Here is an 18,668-nt window from a genome sequence, read left to right as displayed (position 1 = left end):
CTACTAGATTTATTGCTCTAAGAAATTCTGGCAACTTTGTACAGCTTTTTAAAAGCAGGCATGTCTCCCCCCCCCCCCCCCCATAAAGTCTTTGTGGAGTTGGTTACGGAGCTGAACTAATAGCATGTGGAAATCCTGGTTTGGGGAACGTGGTTCTTTATCCTATCTGGATCTGCCAGTGAAAGGGTGAAGTATGTCCTGAACTAAATGTGCTTTCCAGCCTTCCTCACTGTGTTAGCAAAGCTGCCTCCCAGAATGCTTTGCTATCGAGCTTTCTACTGCCCTGACTTTGATAGTCTGAGTGTTTCTGCATTGATATTAGAGAAATTCACGCCAATATCTCAGTTAATGTTTAGTAGAGGCCAGTTGGCTTTTCATTCTGAATTACTTGAAATCCGCTCTCTCTGACAACACTGTTAGGCAGTTTGGCAGTTTTTCATATTTCTTTAAATTTTAATTATAACCTATCAAGTCTTAAGCAGTTACTTCTGGGTTAGACTCTTGATGAATGTCAAAGCAGGGTGTTTTAATTTAATGGATCCAGAGTAACATCTGTTTCTAATATTTTAAAAGCCAATTTATATGGAAATTCATTTAATACACAGTCGATACACGGAGACTTGTAAAAATAAAAATAAATATGGAAAATCAAACCACTGTGATATAGTAGGTCTTCTGTTAACAAAGGATTTCACTGATGACTAGGTCCAGCTGCTTCTGCCTAACACCCCAAATATCACAGTTTAAACAACATAGCGATTTATCTCTCACACTCACAAAATGGGGAGGTAGTTAGCTGGTGTGGTCTACCATAATAGGTACCCAGTTTTGTTCAGTCTTATTGCTGTGCTCTGCTGGGCATGACTTCTATTCCTAAGGATTCCTTATGGGCCAAGATGGCTGCTGGAATGCCAGCTATTACATCTGTGCTTCAGCAAGAACGAGGGAGAGAGGGGAGGGAGGAAAGAACGCTAAGCTGTTTTTTTTGTTTTGTTTTGTTAAGGACACTTTCTAGAAGTAGTATGTAGCACTGGCCAAAAATTCATCACAGCAAGGGAAAATTGGAAATGAAATCTTTTTTCCAGATGACCATGTACCCAGCTAAAAAGAGAAGAGCTATGAGTATGGGAAAGGGGAGATCAAACAGTGGAGAACACCTATCTCTGCCACGTTGAGTATTTTTTAGGACGTGATTTTAATAGACCTTCAGCCTTTTTATTGTGTATCTAGAAGAGTCAACTTGTTCTCACGAGTAGATAATTTATGTAGAAGGACTAGCATGGTGTTTGGCTCAAAAAAGATAATCATCAACTACTGTTGATACATTTTAATTCCAACCCCTAATTGCATCTAATTTCAGAGACTCTGCATCAAGCTGACTTTAATAAGGGAGTTTTAGAACACTATACCCCAGTCTTTATAGAATAATAACAGCAGCAGCTCACAGAGCTCAGATGTCATTTGTACTAGGTCTCCAGAACACTCATGTATTGGCAAGACAGTGTTCTTTTCTTTTTTTTTCCTGAAGATTTTATTTATTTATTTGAGAGAGAGAGAGAAAGAGAGAGAGAGAGAGTGCACAGTAGCCAGGGGAGAAGTAGAGCCCCGCTGAGTAGGGAGCCCAACGTGAGACTCGATCCCAGGACTCCGGGATCATGACCCAAGCTGAAGGCAGACGCCCAACTGACTGAGCCACCCAGGTGTCCCTGCTTTTCTACATAGCGGATAAACGAACAATTACAAGTGTTTGTTAACTGTTTCCAAGGTAAAGCTATTTTCGTCATGGGGGAGCCTGGGTGGCTCAGTTAAGTGTCTGCCTTCGGTTCAGGTCATGATCCTTGGGTCCTGGGATCGAGCCCCAAGTAGGGCTCTCTGCTCAGCGGGGAGTCTGCTTCTCACTCTCCTTCTGCCCCTCCTCCCAGTCATGTTCCTTCTCTCTCCCTCTCTCTCAAATAAATAAATAAAATCTTCAGAAAACACCCCTACAACTATTATCTTCACAGAAACTGAAGCTCAGAGAGGTTAACTGGGAAGCAATTTATAGAAGCATGTGAAAACCAGCATTGCCCCATCATTTTATTCCAACTAGAATGTGGTTATTTCCACGGGCTATGTTACCTTGGATGGGTTTCTCAATCTGTTTGAATCTGTTGCATTTTCTTGTTTTTGAAGACACTCAGGTAAATTACAGAGCTGTGATTCAGGCATGTTATCCCGCAATCGAGAGTTTTGCCAACCTGGTTTTTGGTCATATTCATGTGCAAATTCCTTTGATCATGCCTGTCTCAGAGTGAAAAGCCAAACGGGTGGAGGGGCTAGAGATAAAAGTCATCAGGAGGCTTTCTGTCGTATATTCTTCAGCTATACACATGCCCACACCCCTTAAAAAGCCCTGACATCAGACTAGGCAAGAGGTTTCTATTTATGGAGTAGGTGTCCTGACCGTCTCATTTCTCCGTCCTCCTAACTCATGTGCCTCCACTGTGTTCTGTAAGTACAGAGAGGGACTAAGGATACAAAACAGTCAAGATGCCCCCCTATTCTCTGGAGGGTGTAATGGCCTAGAGCAGGGATCCTCCACACTGAATCATTTACATGCCAACATTTGTACCTTGTCCACATATACCAGTACTGTTGATTCCTTAATATTTGTCTCTACATTGACTTTTTAATTTTTAACAGCCTCATTCTGAGCAAACATCTATGAAATCCAGCTTTGATTTGATAATTAAATTTCCTTTCAAATACACATTAAAATAAATATAACCATTAAAATTTTTACAAAGTTTGCCCGTGTATCTTCTTACATACTTGCACTGGTTTGGAGATCACATTTGGGAATCCCAACAGAGTGGAAAGAGCACAGGCCAGGGAACTCTACCCTGCTATTGCCAACTATGTGATTTTGGAACTGTTACTGGTTCTCAACCATAATTTGCTCACTTGAGAGATGTAGATAATATCTACTTCGTCATTTACTCTACGGATTAAAGAAGATAGAGCCAAGGAGACCATTACAGTGCTTGGCAGAAAGCAAGTTCTCAGCAAGTACTAGGTTTCTTTCTTGAAGTCTGTGTGGCGATACCAGGCCTGCAAACCTGGAACTATGAATTCTCAAAAGCAGGACACAAGACACTTGGTAGAGATAACTATAAGTCCTGTGAGAACTCAGAGGGGGAAGGCTGAAGTTTTCTAGAATGAAAGAGAGAGGGAAGCATTTGGATGGGGGAAGAGACATTGTTCCTGGCCTCCCCAGCTCTCCCTTGCTACTCTAAGTGTGGCCCAAGGACCAGTAGCATGAGCTCCACCTGGGAGCTTGTTAGAACTGTGGTATCTGGCTCCTCCCCAGACCTCCTGACTCAGCACCTGGCTGTTAACAAGACTCCCCCTGCTCCCCAGTGATTTATATGTATGAGAAGCATTACTCTGGGCACAGATACTCTATCTGAAGTTTATTTCTACTAGGGAGCTTAGTCCTCGCTTTAAGCAGATCTCTGCACCAGGATCACCTACACCGGGATCACTAGTATCCCATGGGCTGTATCTTTTAGAAAATGCAGATTCTCAGACCGCACATCAACCAGCTGCCTGTCATCTGCATTTTAAGCCAGGATACCGCATGATTTTTAAGGGCAGTTCTTTGACAACTGCTGCAGTAAGTCTTAAACCACTGATAGAAACCGCGTTTATTTTCAAATGTATTTGCATTCAAACAAACAAGAAAGCTTTTGAGGAAAAGAAATATAACCCTAATTGTAGTGTTCGTAAGCGTTAAGGGGAGGATCTGAATTCAATCTATATGTAAAGCCTTCCATAAGGCTCATTTGCATTAATCCTGCGTACACCTGGAACCCCACGGTACGCAGGACAACAGCTTCCGGGAAGGCGGTATCTTAGCGAGGTCACGTGAAGTCGACCGTTAAACGACACAGGGACACAGGTTTGAATTACATGGGTCCACTTCTAAGATTTTTTTCAACAAATACAGTGCTGTAAATGCCTTTTCTCTTCCTTATGATTTTCTTTTAAGATTTAGAGAGAGAGAGCACACGCGCATGTGCGAGCAGGAGCAGGGGGGGAGAGGGAGAGGGAGAAGGAGAAGCGGAGTCCCGCTGAGCAGGGAGCCCTGTGGAGGACTTGGTCCCACGGTGGCGTGGGCTGAAGGCAGCCGCTTAACTGACTGAACCGCCCAGGCGCCCTCTTCCTTACGATTTTCTGAATAACGTTTTCTCCAGCGTACCTTATCGTAAGAATACCGTATATAATACACGCAGCAGACAACACGTGTGTTCATGGACTGTTCATGTTATCAGTAAGGCCTCTGGTCGACCGTAGACTATTAAGTTTTTGGGGAGTCAAAAGTTATACTTGGATTTTCAACGGCACCCGTAACCTCCATGTAGGTCAAGGGTCAACTTTTTTTTTCTTCACGTATTTTACATTTGATTAAAAAATTTTTTTTTTCTTTTGTTTTTTAGCCGCGCTATCAAGACTAATCAAGACCTTCTCCCCGAAACTCCATGGACGCACATTTTCTACAATGATTTTTGGGGGACTCTTCTAACCCACAGCGGCAGCCACAAATCCTACCGGCCACTCTGCACGCTTTCTTTTCGCCTGAACCATGCCGTCGGCGGGCTGAACCCCTGGAGCTATCACCTCGTCAACGTCCTGCTGCACGCGGCCGTCACTGGTGTCTTCACGAGCTTCTCCAAGATCCTCCTCGGGGACGGATACTGGACCTTCATGGCTGGCTTGATGTTTGCCTCTCACCCCATCCACACGGAGGCAGTGGCCGGAGTCGTGGGCCGCGCCGACGTCGGGGCGAGTCTGTTCTTCCTCCTGTCGTTGCTGTGCTACATGAAACACTGCTCTACGAGGGGCTCCTCAGCCAGGACGTGGGGCTGGTTCCTGGGCACCGGCCTGTGCGCGGGCTGCAGCATGCTGTGGAAGGAGCAGGGGGTGACGGTGCTCGCCGTGTCGGCGGTTTATGACGTCTTCGTCTTTCACAGGCTGAAAATGAAGCAGATCCTGCCCACCATCTACAGAGTAAGTGATTGTTGGCGCTCGGGCGTGGGGTTGCGGAGCGGGCTCCTTGCCTGGGCCTTTCCCCCCATTTAGAAAGCGTGTTTGTTCCTCTTCAGAGAGAATCTAAAATAAGTAACGTTTTGATCTTCAGTTAGTGGAGGTGTCCTTTTTGACCTTTCCCCACTAACATGCGTTTCATTCACAGACTGTTTTATTTCTTGGGTTTCTTAACTTATTTTCATGATTTCAAAGAGGGTAGAAGGGCAGTTTCTTCTGGTAAAGATTAGGCACCTTTATTATTTATTTTTATTCATTCTTTATTTCGGCCCAAGTTCTCTGTAATCCAGTAAATTGCCTGTAATGTGTATTTGTAAAAATATCAGAGCTGATAATGAGCCAGATGCTAAACTCTATAGAGGGGAAATCCTCTGCCATTTGTTAATAGTACTTTTCCTGATCTGACTTTGGAAAACAACCCTTCTCTGCTGTGCACCGGGAACTCAAATTCTTCTACAGTGAATCATCTTCACCTTTTCCTTGTCCTAGTGAATAAGAATAGAAGAGTCAAAACAGAAAGAGGTTATTATAGGTTTTGCCCTGAGGCCAATTAAGACCTTTGCCTCAGGGCTTCATATTTACTCCTTTGTATTCCCTTAGTGGTTTCAAATGCAGTGTTGTTTGAAGGTCACAGAAGTGCTTACAGATCCCATCCCCCTAAAGAGAACCAGTTTTTGGCTATTGTGTTGGGGGAGGGCTTGGGCAGAGAGAGAGGAACTCCCTCCTTCCCGTTTCCCCATTCTCTCTCATTGATAGTAAACTCACCCTTGCTTTGGCTTTTAGTGTAAGGGGTGAACTTGACCAGTGTTTGCAAATCTTGGTCATGTTTTAGGCCAGCTCCTCCTTCCTTTTGGACACTTCAGTGAGGAGTTATGGTTTTGGATACTTACCCTGATCAGGAATGCTGTCAAATTTTCTAGTTTTGGCTACTTTTCCCCTGCTCTCAATTCTCTATTTAAAATCAAATTGGAAGAAATTGAAGCGAAGAAAAAATTGAGGGAAATAGGAACATTTATTATTATTTTTAAATGACTCCCCCCCTCCCCCCACTTCGTAGGCAGGGTAATTACTGATATGCTTCTGTTCTGTGAGGAAGCATAACCTTTTCAGTTAGAGCTCAAGTATCTAGTGCTTAATGAAGTTGTTTTGTGATTTCAATTATATGCTGAAACTTTAAAAGAAAACTCTGGTTGGGTCAAGTTTAATGCCTAAAAACAAGGTGGCCTGAAAGCCAAACTCTTAATTTCAAATCAATTTTAATTATTCAGAAGGATTTAGGGAGAGAAATCTTTTTTCTTTTGTTTTAAAACCCATATCAACAACAAAAGCAAGCTTTCTTGTTTTACTGGAAATAGTAGATAGAATACATATAGATCATGGTCCTCGTCCTGTGGGGAGGGGGACCTCTGTGAGGATGCAGACACTTCGTGTTGCGGGACCTCGCATCGACAACCTGTGAAACATTGTGGTTTGACAGTCTGCAGAATTTCCATTTTACCGCCTCATGAATTAGGAAATTATTTTGGCATATCAATTCAGGGCTTGCTTTTAGGACGTTCTGTAGTTCCTAAGAAATTTTCAGTTCTCTAAGCATATTTTCGAGGACAGACTTGCTGATAGAGATTCTTATTATAACTGTGTCCCACACAATATTTGGGACATACCTATACTAAGAAATTATTCTTTGTTTATCCGAAATTAAAATGTAACTGAGCGTCCTGCTTAAGAAAATGAGAAGTATCACCTGCAAAGGAACTCCTAGCAGTAGAGAGTGTGAAGTTGGTACCCCCATGCCCCCAGGGGCCATGAGAAAGGACCTAACACTTTGAAGATTCGGTGTCCTGAGAAGTTTCCAAATGGAAACTTGCCTAGACTGTCTGGCAGCCGCTGCTTGTGGGCAAGGGAGGTAGTCGGGCAGCAAAACCCTTCATCTGAGAGTTGCTATCTCAAGCCCATTCTTTCTTTCATTCTCAGGTTTTGGGCCAATGAGCTTAATGAGAACATTTCGGTAATAGATAGTGTAGATTTTCAAGGGACTGTAGAGACCATCTATGCCAGTCCCCTTATTTCCAGCTAAGGGGTAGAGAACCAGAGATGTGAAGGTCACCCAGAAAATGGTAGGATCACTAGAACCAGAATACATATTTGTGCATGTCTAGCCATGATTTTACTCAATTGTGAAGGTGTGAAGATGAATGAACAGTTGTAATGTCAGATGACTTCCCTAGAAGAGAAGAAAATAGTATGGAATCAAATATTAACTCACACTGGGTGAGTGACCTTGGGCTACTTCAGTGACCTGTTTCTTTATCTGGAAATGAAAATGGAGACTGTAAATATTCTCTCTTAGAGTTGTTGTGAAGATCATATGAAATTGTGGGGCGTCCAGTGCGAGCTGAGTGCCCAGTGTTTGGAAGGCGCCTGATACATATTAGTTGTAGAGAAAGAAGAAATATCAATGGAATTGTAATTCTTTATGTTAAGGAAAGGAAGGCCAAAAGATAAACTTCTGTTAGTCTTTAAACATACAGTGGTTTTGAAAGCATATGAATTAGGAATCAACTAAAGCTGAAGCATGAATATTTAAGCAAAAACTTTCATTTAGAATTTTATGACTATGGGGCTTGTAAACACTGGCATAGATTACATATGGAAGTTATAGAAAATTCCATATTCTGTCTTTATAATATATAGATTTCTATGCCTGGAGTGAGTTAGAAGAGACTCTGAAGGAAGTGAATAAAAGACTTTAGAAGGTCCTTTTCAACCTTAAAAGAATAAATTATCTTAAATATCTTACCAATTAACTCTGCATCATGGTTTGCCAGATGAAATAAACTTCCCTGCCCTATTAAAACATAACTTTTATATAAACAGAAAACTGCAGTGCACAAATGTTTAACTCTATTATGCAAACCACTGAACTAGCCAAGTACTCAAATCCCAAAATGGCGGTCCTCTTAAAGCTGGAAATTATTAGGACCAGAGGGGCAAGGCTTTCTGTTTGGATAGTTTCATCAGTAATGTTTTTCACATAGCAGTCACACTCAGCTTCTTTCTTCACAGTGTTGGTTTCAGTTCTGTACCTCTTAAAAGATCCTGGCCCCCAAACTCAAATTGCGCTAGTGCCAGGCAAAAGGGACTGGTGGAAGCAAGATTACACCCACCTCTAGGACTCCTCTTCATCCTATTATTGCAATAAGAAAGTACAGGTTTGGGTTTGGGAGAGTTGGAGATTTTTCTAGGTAGACAGACCTCTGGATTTTTCAATGACATTGTTATTTAATATTGGCTACTGATTTAAAAACAAACCCTGTTTGGGCCAGACAAAATCCTTGGGATGGCTGAATTTGGCCAGAATTCTTGGCTGTCATTTTTTTGACTTCTAAGATTCATGCAGATGATGCATATGTCCTTATTATATAAAAGGCTTTCACAATTCTGCAAGGGAAATATGCAAGTTTTCTGTTTCTTTGATGTATGTGAAAAATAATAAGGACCTGGCATATTGTACTATTTTATTTTTTTTTATTTAGTATTTAATAGGCAGAGTCTTTATGTGCTAGGCAGTATTCTGAATATGCTAAAAACAAACACATCTATCTTGTATTATAAGTGCTTATTGAGATTATATGACTTATGAAATAATATGGTTAATTATGACAGGAAATAATACAATAATTCAGTTGCCAGTAGGGGGGATTTGTAAGAAACCATCAAATATAAAATCTTCAGAAATGTGTATAAACAAGACGATTGTTCATAACCATCTTAAAATGTTTTAATGTACGTAGTTTTTAGGTTCAGCATTCTATTTAAGGTGTTTTCTACATTGTCTTTGGCATCTAGCACACTATCTGGCACGTAGTAGGTACTCAGGAAATTATTGAATTCACACTTGTTTCAGATTTGTCCTGGAAAAATACATGCCTGAAATGTTGAAATCCTCTTCCCTTTGTACAATGAGGATTTCATTCCTGGTTAGTGGGGTCTGGGAGGGTAGAATTGGAAGAAATGTATGTCAGAAAAATGTTGAAAAATAAGTTTTCTTGCCTTCTCATCAAATGATTGTTTTAGCCTTTCTTAGATGACTTTCACTTACTTAGTTTTATGTGGTCAAAAGTAAGGGGGGTGGTGAGGAACCCTTGAAACACACTCAAACTCGCCTTGCAAATAAATGCTTGACTTTTATCTGCCCACAAAATTTTTTACAAGTCTCCCATGACCCCGGGAGGTACATGGGTAATAAAATCAGCAAAAGCAACATTTTTCTTACTTACCAAACATCAGTCATTGCTTGCCTAGTGGCCATTTTCTGTGCTTATTTAACATCTGTTAACTGTTTTAATGTGGAAACATCTTTTTTCCCTTTATTAGCCTCATAATCACTTATTCAGTTACAGGTGGGGAAAAAAAAAAGGAAATCTGAAAACCAGCATAGCGATTCTAATAATAGCCCAAACTGATTTGGAAAAACTAAGCCCTTTTCGTTTGATCTTTTAAGAATTTCTATAAAGATGACTAGCTCGATTTTGCTATAGTTACTTCTCAGGTGTACATTATTTAGACAACTTCCTTTTCTTAAAATTAAATTTTGTAGCGCTGTTTCACGTAAACAAAATGTAGCGCTGTATTATGAGAGAGGAAATGGAGAGGCATTGCCACTTTTGGAACTCGAGTCATCTTTGTCTAGAAACAGCTTTCTTATTTTAGTGCTAAGCGGGATGTGAATGGTGGAGGTTGCCAGTGGTGAAAAAGTTTATCTTGGATGTTACTTGTAAGCTTGGTTTTACATTAGGATGTAGTGATCAGACACAAACAAATAATCCTATATTTTCAAACCATTTACAGGGTTTACCTTGAGAATGGTTTCTGAGGGTGGGGGTTATATTCTGTTGGAGGTTTTTGGTTTGTCACTGTTGGAACACTGACGATATTAAATGTGGTACTTCTGTGTATCTAGTTTGCATGACTCCCCCTATATAGAAGGGCATGGAAAGGGAGGTACAGAGCCTCCAGGTATTGATTGGCACCTTGAAGCTACATGGGCTTTTTTATTTGATTAGCTGCTGGGGATGGCATTGGCAGAATATGTTATCATTTATAGCTTTGTCCCTTTGCTTTCTAGACTAGGTTGTGGTTTTACTCAAGATGTGACTCTCATATTGATTGCGCTGAATGACATATGATATATTTGCTGTTTCTGATTTTCTTCAATCAACATCTGTGCCACTCTACTTCAAGTAGTGCTCCCACTTTCTTATGATTTTCTTTCCCTTCGCTTGCCTTACACTTGACTTTGTGAGAATCTAGATAGAGCAAGATACTCCGATTCTGATCACAGTATTTCCTAGCATTATTGAAACTGGAGGGCTGACTATTTGTCATGTACTTACAAATGAATTTGGATTTCATCCCAGTAAACTTGTTGTAGAATTTAATATTCATGACCTATAGTACTTTAAAACTTTGAATAGCTGCCAACACTGCTAACCAGATAATACCGCAAATAAAAGTCGAGGTTCAAAAATATTTTACAATTCAAAAGTCAAAGATTAATAAGGTATTTTATTTCTGCAGGTTGGCTTCTCTGCTCAGCTGATTTAAGATGATTCTGTATTTTGGTTACACTTTAGGTTCAAGCTGAGTAATTGAAATTTGGAAGCTGACTACTCTTGTAAGTTCATGTAATGCTTGCATTAGAGTGTTAATACTTGAAACTTTTTTTTTAAAGACTCATCTTTGTGTATTAGGTGATGTGCAGATTTAAAGATGAATTGACAGAATTCTGCCATTGAGGATGTTTTAGAGTAAGCGAGAAAGTTGAGAGTACTCCACATGCAGAACTGAGATTCAAGCGGGAATACATAGTGAGGTTATAAGGGAGGTGCTGGGAGCACTACGGCGGTTTTGGGGGGGGGAGCGTACTTTCTGCTGAGGGGATCAGGAAACACTTTCAGGAGCAGAGACATTTGAGCGAGGCCCCTAAGGGTGGTTCAGATATGCACATTTATAATTGGAGAGGTGAGGGAAAGTGGAGGATAGAGCATGAGCATTGCACAGAGGGAAACTCCTGGGAAGTAAGGGGACCACTGAGCAGTGATTTTGGCAGATACATAGAGTGCATGAATTTACACAGGAAAATGAATGGGAAAAGTAGGTTGAGATCGCTGGGAAGGTATGATGATGTAGGGACCTTTTAAGGTATGTTGTGGCCCCTACAACATTGGGAGACAGTGCATGGCTTTTAAACGTGCTTGTGTTTCGACTGGTACATGGGAGAAGCTTGAGAATGTCTGCTAGCTCTGTTTTGCCCCTTGGGAGATTTTCTTCTCTGTCCTTCCCTGGGAACAGACCTGAGAGTGGGTGCCTTTGGTGATGAGACTAAGAATCAGATTCAGGAGGTTTATCTCATTCAGTGAGTGTGTTTCCTGCCAGTGTTTATCTCGTTCTTCAGCATTAAAAAAAAAAAAAAGTTAGTTTTCGAAGATTAGATTATTTTGCTTTTTACTCTATAGTGTCTAGCATATTCTTAAATACTCCTGATGAGAAAAACAGGGAGTCCTTAAGGGCTTTCTCCTGTGTCCGTTCTCCCAGCATTGTTGAACAGTGTTCAAATGTTACAGTGAATGGCCACAATTACAAAATCCCTCTTTGTTTTGCATTCCTTCTCACAGGAAGACAGAAACATTTTTCAAAATGGTCCTTTTACAATCCAGAATAAAATACTCTTATCAGCACTGAATTTCAACCAGTTAACTCAGTATACCATCAGTGAAAATGACACGCAAATTGGACCTTGTGATGAATAAATAATGAGTCTCATTGAAATCATCTATGCTGTTCTCATAACACTGTCTGGGATCCGTATTACATCACTCGGCTCAATTTTCGATAACCTGCTGCCTCAGAGGAATCAGATTGACTGACGGGGATCTCATGATTATCTGGTTACTCATATTCAACTAGGTACTGTCAATTTCACAGAAAAACGATGTGGTCTGCACAAATTTCAAGCCATTGTCATTGCCTAGAAGTCAGATTCCTGTCTTAAATACTCGCAACAGTGGGAATGCTAATTGAGTGTTGACTTCTCAAATGAAATTTAAGCTACAGAAAGACAGATTCCAGGAATGCATTAGAGATTTCTTAAAAGGCGTGATGGGGTAGGAGGTGGGGTGGATAAAACTGAGTACGAAATCAAATTCATTGACAGTTAAAATAGCTATGAATGTTTTAGCACAGTAAGCTTTCATGGTGTGATATGTTTTATTGTTTATATCCGGTTTCATACCTCCTGATCAGTGTTCCTTTTTTCAAAAAAGAGTGGTAAGAAATCAAAAGGGGAGAACAGCCTTGCCAAAGTGTGCAATGACGTGGTGCTGGGAAGGTCAATGTGCCCTTGCTCTCTGGGTTTGTCTTTACAACTCTGCGGCACCCAGATGGCTCCTGCATGCTCTGTTGGTCTGATTATAACTCTTGCATCAAGTGAAATAGCATGAATGCAGAATTTAATACATGTTTCCTCAATAATTATGGCCTTGATTAGTGAAGCCAGTGTTTCAGTTCCAAAGGACACTGTCTTTCTTCCTCCACATGTTTATTCATTTAATTTCAGGAGACCAAGTAAAATGCAAAGATGATAATCCTTCTCTTTGATATGATAGTGGAATCTACAGTGCCTGCACTTGGTATGTGGTTGTCATTTTGCTCATAATTAATGTAAGATTCAAAGCAAACAGCAGGGACAACGTGAGAAAACTGAAGGACATTTAAAAACAAATGACTTGTTTTTAGTAAGAGAAGAAATGGAAAGTATATTTAGAATTTCCATTAAAATATTGCTAAACATAACTACATACCAAGTACATGTAATAGAGTTCTTGATTATATGCAGTATCGGTTGTATTTAAAAATATTGTTTGCATATTTAAAAACGAAAAAAAAAGATGAAAAACATAATATTTTAATTCAGTGAATTTTGAGTTGTTGTACCTGTTAGTAGTACCAGCCTAGCCCTTTTGAGGGCATTATTGTAGTTTCAGTGTGTAAACTCTGTCCCCTCCCCTTCAAAAGGGTTTGTGTGTTTGTGTGTTTGTTGTGTGTCCCATAGGAATAAACTGCATAAATACATGCTTTTATACTGTAGTCAGGTTATACCAAGGTTACACATGAATGATTTGAGTGTATTTCCATAACTTTTATGAAATGGCAAATTCCAAATTGCATAGAATTTTTATTTTTCCTTATTTGAAGTCAGGCAAAAATTTGCCAGTTTCCATGTTTCATTGAATGTAGTTTCTTTCTTCTTAAGATCTCATAACATCATGGGACAAAAAGTAAAATATATCTGATAGTGTAAAAAGAGCTCCTGTTTACTCTGAATAACCACTGGGTGTTTGGCTAGTCTTCTCATGCAGAGGCGCAAGTAAGGCTGCTGTGGAAAAGCCACAGGACTGGAGCCTTTAGATTTAAGTTGCTGTGACCTTGGATAAATTACTGAATGTCTTGAACATCAGTTACATGGTCTGTAAAATAGGAATATAATATTTGCCTTGCAGGGTTGTTAGGTATGAATATAGTAAAAGTACACTTTTCCGCCCAGTTCCTTTCCTGTAGAAATATCATCCTTGTCATCAGCGTTTTACTGCGTTTCTACAACATTTCAACGGTAGCGAACTTTTTATGTGTTGTTTTGCAGAGCACTCAATTAGTGTAGTTGTGGCTTTTCTCGTGGGATGCAGGATGAAACGTCAGTCAGAAAATGGAGCGTTCGCTATCCCGTTCACCACTGCTGACAACGTAAAGAATATTGGGAAACAAAACTCTTTTTCAAGGATAATTCTTCTGAACATACAGTTTGATAATTTATCTTTTGTTTGATTGATTGAAAGCAAGTATGTTGAAGTCATTCCTTAATGTTTCTTCACTGTTAATATCTTTCCATCCACTCCTATTTTTACAGCCTGTTTTTTTCCCCGGCAAGCTCAGGATGGTGCTGTTGCTTATGTATCTGAAAATGGAGGGGAGCCGGGCTTTCCTGTTCTCCTCCCCCCCAATACCTTGTTGCCTATATATTTCCTGTAGCCAGGTTTATAGTAAGGAAGATTAGTTCAGTAGCGGCAGTAGCTTGCAGCATTCAAGTCTCATTCTCTGAAGAAAGGGGAAGCACTGTTACCACCTAAAGGTGAATGTTAATCTCTTTCTTCCCCCCTATTCTTTCCCAAACCTGGCAGGCAATATTCTTGCAGCTGATTCCAGAATCTGTTATAACAAACCTTTTCAGGGAAGCATTGAGGCTGTTTTTTGTTGTTGTTGTTGTTGTTGTTGTTGTAGTTGTTCATTTGTTTATTTCCCCACCTCCTAGGGAGGTAATAGAGCAAAAGTTTTGTTTTTTAGAGCAATACTATTTCTGGCTACCAAAAATTTTTATAAAATATTTTGGACGCCAGGGCGCCTGGGTGGCTCAGTGGGTTAGGCTTCTGCCTTTGGCTCAGGCTCAGGTCATGATCCTGGGGTCCTGGGATCCCATCGGGCTCCCTGTTCAGTGGGGGGGGGGGGGGGTCTGTTTCTCCCTCTCTTTCCCCCACTCCTGCTTGTGCTCTCTCCCTCAACTAAATAAATCTTTTAAAAAAATATTTTGGATGTCTTAATAACATTCAGACCGAATTATTTTTACAGAAACCTAAGTCCTCGTAACTTTGGCTTGCCGAGTCAAGTCTATAATAGGTAAAATTGGTTTCGATTTTAGAAAATCCAGTATTTAAAAATCTGTTCTAATTGACAGATGATACAGGGGTTGGGTGGGGGATGGTAACTGTTTAAAGATTTTAGGATTCATTTCATCCTGGGTTTCTTTTGAATAGTCCGACCTGGGATGATCGTCATCCGCTTGTGGGGAGACCGTTTTAAACCAGAGATTGTAGCACACAACTGGTGTGTGCTACCAAATCAGAGTCTTTTGGTCAGCTTACTTTTTGTTTTTGAGGCATTGACGGAGCTGGTGGAGAGGTAGCAGGAGAAAAATTACTTTTTATATGCTCTCCCTCTGATTTTGATGAAAAGCTAGGTTTGGGACCCACTGATGTGTCCCTTGAGAATCTGATACACCATATAATATTATTAAACATTATAAATTTCTTATAAAAACTTAAGACTTTGTGGCTAGAGGGAGGTATTGGAAACTATCTTCCTGCCACCCCCTCTCTTTTCACAAATGTGTGGCACAGGCTTGGTTGAGAACAGAGCCTCCTCCCCCAGGTCTGATGCTTTCTCACTGTACACTTGGCCTCCCTGCCTTCAGCTTGTGGAAACCTGTTACTGTGGAAGTCATTTTTTATTTGTCATTTAAGACAGCAGACTGTGAATGGACCTGTGTGCCCGTCCCTCCAGTTCATCATTAATTAGATTCTGCCCTTCTTATTTTACCCTAGGTTCTCTGTGCTCTATTAATAATTCTAGAGTACCTTTCGAAATTGAGTTTTTTGTTTTGTTGTTTCCCTCCTCCCAGGCCCCTTCTTTTCTGGTCTCTACCCCCCCCCCCCCTTCAATTAAGTGCTTAAGTATTTGCATGCTGTCATCCTAGGTCACTAGATTGATTTAAGCCTAAATTCAAATGGAATATTTACTTTTGTAGCTACCAGAAACTTAACACAAAGAGTAAAAACAGTGTGTTTTTCTTCCTAATTTGGTTAATTGCCTTTACTAACAGTGTGGTACTGTTTGAAGTATTACCTCTGAGTAGAGGGATCTTGTCTTTGATGATGTGGAGCCTGAGATTGGTCTAGAAATAGAGAATTAAAAAAATATATATACATATATGTATACATATATATATACATATATATATGTATATATATATGTATATATATAGGCAGCTCTTCGTTTCTGCCCTCTTCCTACTCTCCAAGGCACCGTGCAACAACTCAGGAGCAGGCGAAATTTTAGGCATCAGCAGTAGACAGATCAGCTGGGTATGTTATTTACCCTGGTACTTATTCCAGGACTGTAGTGGGATTTTAAAAATGCCAACAGTAGTGTCTTAAAGATGTTCAGAGTTTCTTTTGACTATACAGTGTGAGTTTTAATGTCTCACTGTTGGGTGAATATTTGAATCGGTGACACTTGTAATGTCAAAAGTGAGGATAACTCCAAAATGAACGTATTTCAGAGATAAAATGGCAAGAAAGGAGAAAATGTAGAGGTGCCAATTGAAATATGGGCTGGCTGAGCGACAAAAGGGCTGAATTTAAGTTGTCAAAGCAGCAGCCTAAAGTTTCTGGTTTGGGGACAGGATAATTTGTAGTCTTTGATTCTCCTGCCTTCTGCAGTATAATCTTCTCCAGGGCTGTGCTGACTTCCATACTGTTCAAAAAGGGAAAGAAATAACCCATTTGAATTCATTAGCTTTCATTTGCATATACACAGAGCTGTTGGTAATAATGGTAACAACCATCATTTATCAGGGCTTACTGTGTGCTAGCAAAGTGTCTTCTGTGCATTATTTTGTTCATTCTATGAGAGTAGGTGTTATTAATCTCATTTACAGTTAAGGAAGCTGAGGTTTATAGAAGTGAAGTAATTTTGCCCAAGGAGTCACAGAGAGTACATAAGTGGGGAAGGGATCTTAGTCCAAATGTCTGACTCCAAGGTGAATGGTCTTCCCATAATACCGTTGTTATACAAGTATAGCTGAAGTGGAAGATCCAAAGAGTAGTATGAAAGAAACAACCATTATCATATTACTTGTACAAATAATCTTCTCTTTCATATGCAACCATTAGTGTTATGGGTGCTAAAAATACATAGATAGATAATATATTATCCCAGCCCCTAGGAAGTACAAGACATGTATACAATGATCATATCACTCTGCACTAAGTGCTAATAGAATTCCATGGAAAGCGCCAGAGAAGCACATGTCTCTGGCAAATTAATTCAGCCTGGTTAAGGAAGAGCCTGAGAGAACGACAGAGAAGTCGTGACATCCAAATAGCTCAGCTCATCCAGGATTTTAGTTTGTTTTTAAAAATTTTTATACGTTAAAATCTTTTCATGTTTGTGTATTTCATTTAGGTTCAGAGTCCAAAATTTGCTAGATGCTTTTTAATTTTTAATTTTTTTTTCACTTTTTGATAAATAGGTACTACGTGTCTTCTAGATAGGAGGTGGTATCATCCTAGATGTTGAGGACAAAGTAGTGAAGAAAACAGGCAAAACTCCTCTTGCTCTCTTGGAATTTACATTTGTTTTCTAACTTAGCTGTCACAGTTACCCTGTGGGGTCACTCTTTGTACTCTATTTTACAAGAAGTTGAATGAACTCCCCCAAATTGATCAGCACACCATGAGACTGGATTTCAAAGGCAATGCTAATTCTAAATCCAGATCATTTCCAGTTCAGGTCCTTGTCTCGCAGTTGAGTTCCCTCAAGTAAAAAGTGGTCTAATTATTTAAGGTATTAGATGAACAGGACTGATTGTGTGTGTGTGTGTGTGTATGTGTGTGTGTGTGTGTGTATATGTATGTGTATGTATGTATATAGTTGTTTTAGAAACCTCCTTGAGAACAAGGACTGGATCCTTTGTTTCTTTTGCATCGCTTGTCCCAGAGATCTTGACATTGAGACCTTGGTATTTGGAGCTTGATCCTCAACATCACATTGGCCTGCAAGGGCCTAGCATGTCTAACATGGTTTTGCAGATTTAAGAGAGAGACATCAGATATATATATGCCCTTCGAGGTTGAACTGGGTGGGATTAGCTTCTGAAACTCCTATCAGCTTCTACTACCTGCTCTGAAATGCATGGTGTTTCTCAAAAGCATGCAAAAAAGAATTATTTGGAGTCAGTTCACACTGAAGTATTTGGTTTGACTCGGAATTTCATATTGTCACATCATTGCTAATCAGCCATATTAATTTATTTATGTCCCCAGGACAGGCAGTGCATTTCTAATGGCTCTTTGGGGAAAAGATGAGTCTGTGCCATAGAGGTTGTTTTTTTGTTTTTTTGTTTTTTTGTTTTTTTTTTTAAAGATTTTATTTATTTATGTGACAGAGAGACAGCCAGCGAGAGAGGGAACACAGCAGGGGGAGTGGGAGAGGAAGAAGCAGGCTCATAGCGGAGGAGCCTGATGTGGGACTCGATCCCGGAACGCCGGGATCACGCCCTGAGCCGAAGGCAGACGCTTTAACGACTGCGCTACCCAGGCGCCCCCATAGAGGTTGTTTTTTAATTCAGATAAAAACTCTTTTTCCTGCAAATTTCATTAAACATAGAGAACAGTTTTTGTTTTTTTTTTTTTAAGATTTATTTATTTGACAGAGATCGAGAGAGGGAACACAAGCAGGGGGAGTGGGAGAGGAAGAGCAGGCTCCCAGCAGAGGAGCCTGATGTGGGGCTCGATCCCATAACGCCGGGATCACGCCCTGAGCCGAAGGCAGACGCTTAACCGCTGTGCCACCCAGGCGCCCCAGAGAACAGTTTAAATTAACAATGTGATGCCAAGGATTCGTATGTGCCTTAGCAGGGTCTAAGCTGTGCAGGATGTCAGGTCTTGTTTGATGTGGATAGTAAAGACTAT

At 40.3% G+C, this 18,668-nt stretch overlaps 1 protein-coding gene across 3 annotated transcripts in view; it reads left to right on the top strand.

Annotated features, from left to right (window-relative positions):
* Window positions 1–18,668, top strand: part of TMTC2 (transmembrane O-mannosyltransferase targeting cadherins 2) — a 769,045-nt gene that overhangs the window by 144,175 nt on the left and 606,202 nt on the right. For all 3 annotated transcript variants that reach the window (XR_003316605.4, XM_026499950.4, XM_048218182.2), the window contains exon 2: window positions 4,479–5,049. Coding sequence is in view for 2 of the 3 variants with exons in the window: in XM_026499950.4 (XP_026355735.1) it covers window positions 4,479–5,049 (571 nt within the window). In the remaining variant the exon portion in view is untranslated. The remainder of the gene's footprint in view (window positions 1–4,478; window positions 5,050–18,668) is intronic.

Source organism: Ursus arctos, unplaced genomic scaffold, assembly GCF_023065955.2.
Source record: "Ursus arctos isolate Adak ecotype North America unplaced genomic scaffold, UrsArc2.0 scaffold_21, whole genome shotgun sequence".
NCBI lineage: Eukaryota > Metazoa > Chordata > Mammalia > Carnivora > Ursidae > Ursus > Ursus arctos.
This window is presented reverse-complemented; position numbering and strand designations above follow the sequence as displayed.